This window comes from Lipotes vexillifer, unplaced genomic scaffold (assembly GCF_000442215.2).
Source record: "Lipotes vexillifer unplaced genomic scaffold, Lipotes_vexillifer_v1.1 scaffold639, whole genome shotgun sequence".
Taxonomy (NCBI): Eukaryota; Metazoa; Chordata; class Mammalia; order Artiodactyla; family Lipotidae; genus Lipotes; species Lipotes vexillifer.
This window is the reverse complement of record NW_006786377.1, coordinates 3,224,960-3,227,462: the sequence shown is the minus strand read 5'-3', so window position 1 is coordinate 3,227,462 and position 2,503 is coordinate 3,224,960. Positions and strand designations below refer to the sequence as shown.

General features: G+C 45.6%; 1 protein-coding gene across 1 annotated transcript in view; it reads left to right on the top strand.

The window, feature by feature from the left end:
• Nucleotides 1-1,904, top strand: part of IYD (iodotyrosine deiodinase) — a 20,946-nt gene extending 19,042 nt beyond the window's left edge. Inside the window, exons 4-5 of the mRNA XM_007458749.1 lie at nucleotides 567-723; nucleotides 1,722-1,904. Coding sequence (XP_007458811.1) covers nucleotides 567-723; nucleotides 1,722-1,904 — 340 coding nt within the window. The remainder of the gene's footprint in view (nucleotides 1-566; nucleotides 724-1,721) is intronic.
• Nucleotides 1,905-2,503: the final 599 nt, after the last annotated feature.

The window sequence follows — 2,503 nt, the reverse complement described above, 5'->3', positions numbered from 1 at the left end:
TGAAAACTGCCAGCCTCCCAACCCGTGCCCCACCACACCCCCCATCCTCCAGCCTACCAGGCTTCTGAAATTCCCTGTCCGGCCAAGCATTCTCCTGACTCTGCCCTTTGCTCATCTCTTCCCTGGGCTGCCCTTCCCAATGCCCTTTCTCTAGCTGGTCTTCAGTGCCCCTCCTCGAGAGAAACTTTGGACATATTCTGACAATCTTATTCAAAACTAACATTTTATTTTTGGGCTCCTAAGGCCCTTATCTTATATCTCTTTAATAACACTTACCAGGTTTTAGTTTGCTAAGTTTGGCTTACTGCCCTCTGGGTTAGAGGATCTATCTTTGTATCTTTCAGCATTTCACGTGTCTTGCTATATTAGGCCCTTATTAATACCTGTTTACTGACTTTGGATAGAAAAAGGTAAACATGACGTGAACAAAAATCCTACTCTTTTTCAATTTAAACATAAAAGACAAGTAAATGTTTCTATTTTTAATGTATATAAGGTGGTATACAGGGAACAAAAAAACCATTAAGAGAAAATATTCTTCTGAATATCTTTTTTTTCCCCTTTAGGACCAACTGGATTAAGGAGTACTTGGACACAGCGCCTGTTTTGATTCTCATTTTCAAACGAGTACACGGTTTTGCTGCAAATGGCAAGAAAAAGATCCACTACTATAATGAGATCAGTGTTTCCATCGCGTGTGGCATCCTCCTAGCTGCCCTGCAGGTATGTCACCCTCCCACTGGGCCCAAGAGAGAGACTTAATACTTGGGGGCCAACTGTGGTTTTATTTGCAAATTTCAGCTGAGTTTCTAGTTCAGGGACAGGAATTCCTCAGTAAGGGAACTCTGATGTAAAAACTGCCTCTGGAGGTGTCCCGGTCCTAGATAGGGTTCGTGAAGAGGCAGTTTAGGCTTGGCGTGGGTTCCCTTCACCTGTGGCTTCTGTGCATTCCAATCAGCAACATTTCCCACTTTACTGTGGAGTTTGCTGCCCTCTAGCTTTCTGTAAGGCATAAGTCTGAGTGTAGCTCTTGATTTGTGAAGGAGGAAGGAATCTTCTGGAAGCCCTTGTCTGGGCAGATTGCACAGAGACTGGAGGCATGCTCGACTCCCAAAGGCAGTTCCAGAACCTCCTTCTGGTCCAGGCTTAGCAATGAGCATCTGACGGGAAAAGCAGGGGGGGATAGAGAGGGCTAACTGGGAAAGTGTCTTGAAGTTACACGTGATTTTTATTGGATGTTTATTATTCGAGAGGGCTGGGAAGAGGTTGGTGGAGTATTTCCTCTACCTCTTACATACCTCTGGGCCACTAGGTCCTCCCTCACTGGACATAGGTATTTTCAGCTAGGGATGATGCTCTGCTTCCACTGTTGGTTATATAACCACAGGAACTGCCTTTTGTTTTTCCATTCCTTTGGTGTAGTTGGATACCCCAAATTTCTTTCCATGAAATAACCATTCCCATTTCTTAAGCATCAGTGAAAACTGACTGGTATTTTCTTCTCTGAGAAGCTTCCCACTGTTTGGTTAAGAGAAGGTGGGGTCTGGGGAGGTCCAGGAGGGCAGGTAGGATTCAAAACACCATGGCCCAAGCTGGTCGTCTCTTCAGGGAAGTGATGGGACAAGCAAATCTTATAGGGACTAGAACATGCCCAGGCTAGAAGCAGAGCTGGGATTTTGCCTGCTGACTTTAAAACGTTTTCTTTTCCTCTCCTGTTACAGAACGCGGGACTGGTGACTGTCACGACCACTCCTCTCAACTGTGGCCCCCGTCTGAGGGTGCTCCTGAACCGCCCTGCAAATGAAAAGCTGCTAATACTGCTCCCTGTGGGGTACCCCAGCAAAGAGGCCATGGTGCCTGACCTCGCACGGAAGCCTCTGGATCAGATCATGGTGACCGTGTAGGCAGGACACAGGCAGGGACATGCTGGAAGGTGATGCCCCCCACTCCTTTCTCCTGCTCCTTTTGGGAGTACAGGCTGCTCTCTCCCTGGGTGTTCCTGGCACTCCACTCCACAGGGCTGGCCTCTCTGTGTGTGAAGAAACCTTTGCACTTTCTACAGCACTTTGAGTCTGAGAAGACCTGCTTCCCGATAGTGTGATTAGCTGAACCATACAGAGTAAGAGATGAATAGATATGTTCTCTTCCATTTCTTATCCACTTTGGAAATGCATTAAATTTTTGCTAAGAACATGCCCTTGGTTTTTAAAGTTTTTTAATTGTTCCAGAAAACTCACGGGTGATTTTTTCTTTCACTCTTTAAAAACTCAAAGAGGAAAGAGTCAGCAGAAAATTTAATATAGTCCCAAGCATTCAGCTATGTGATGATTTTTAAGTTTAAATTTAGACTGATCAAACGGTTTTCTGCCCCCTGCTTTCTGGTGGCTTTTAGGCAAGGATGTACTTTTGAGATGCACTCTTCCTGAGCTTTATGGATATTCTGCCAGTTTTTTGTTTTTTTTTTTTGTGGTACGCGGGCCTCTCACTGCTGTGGCCTCTCCCG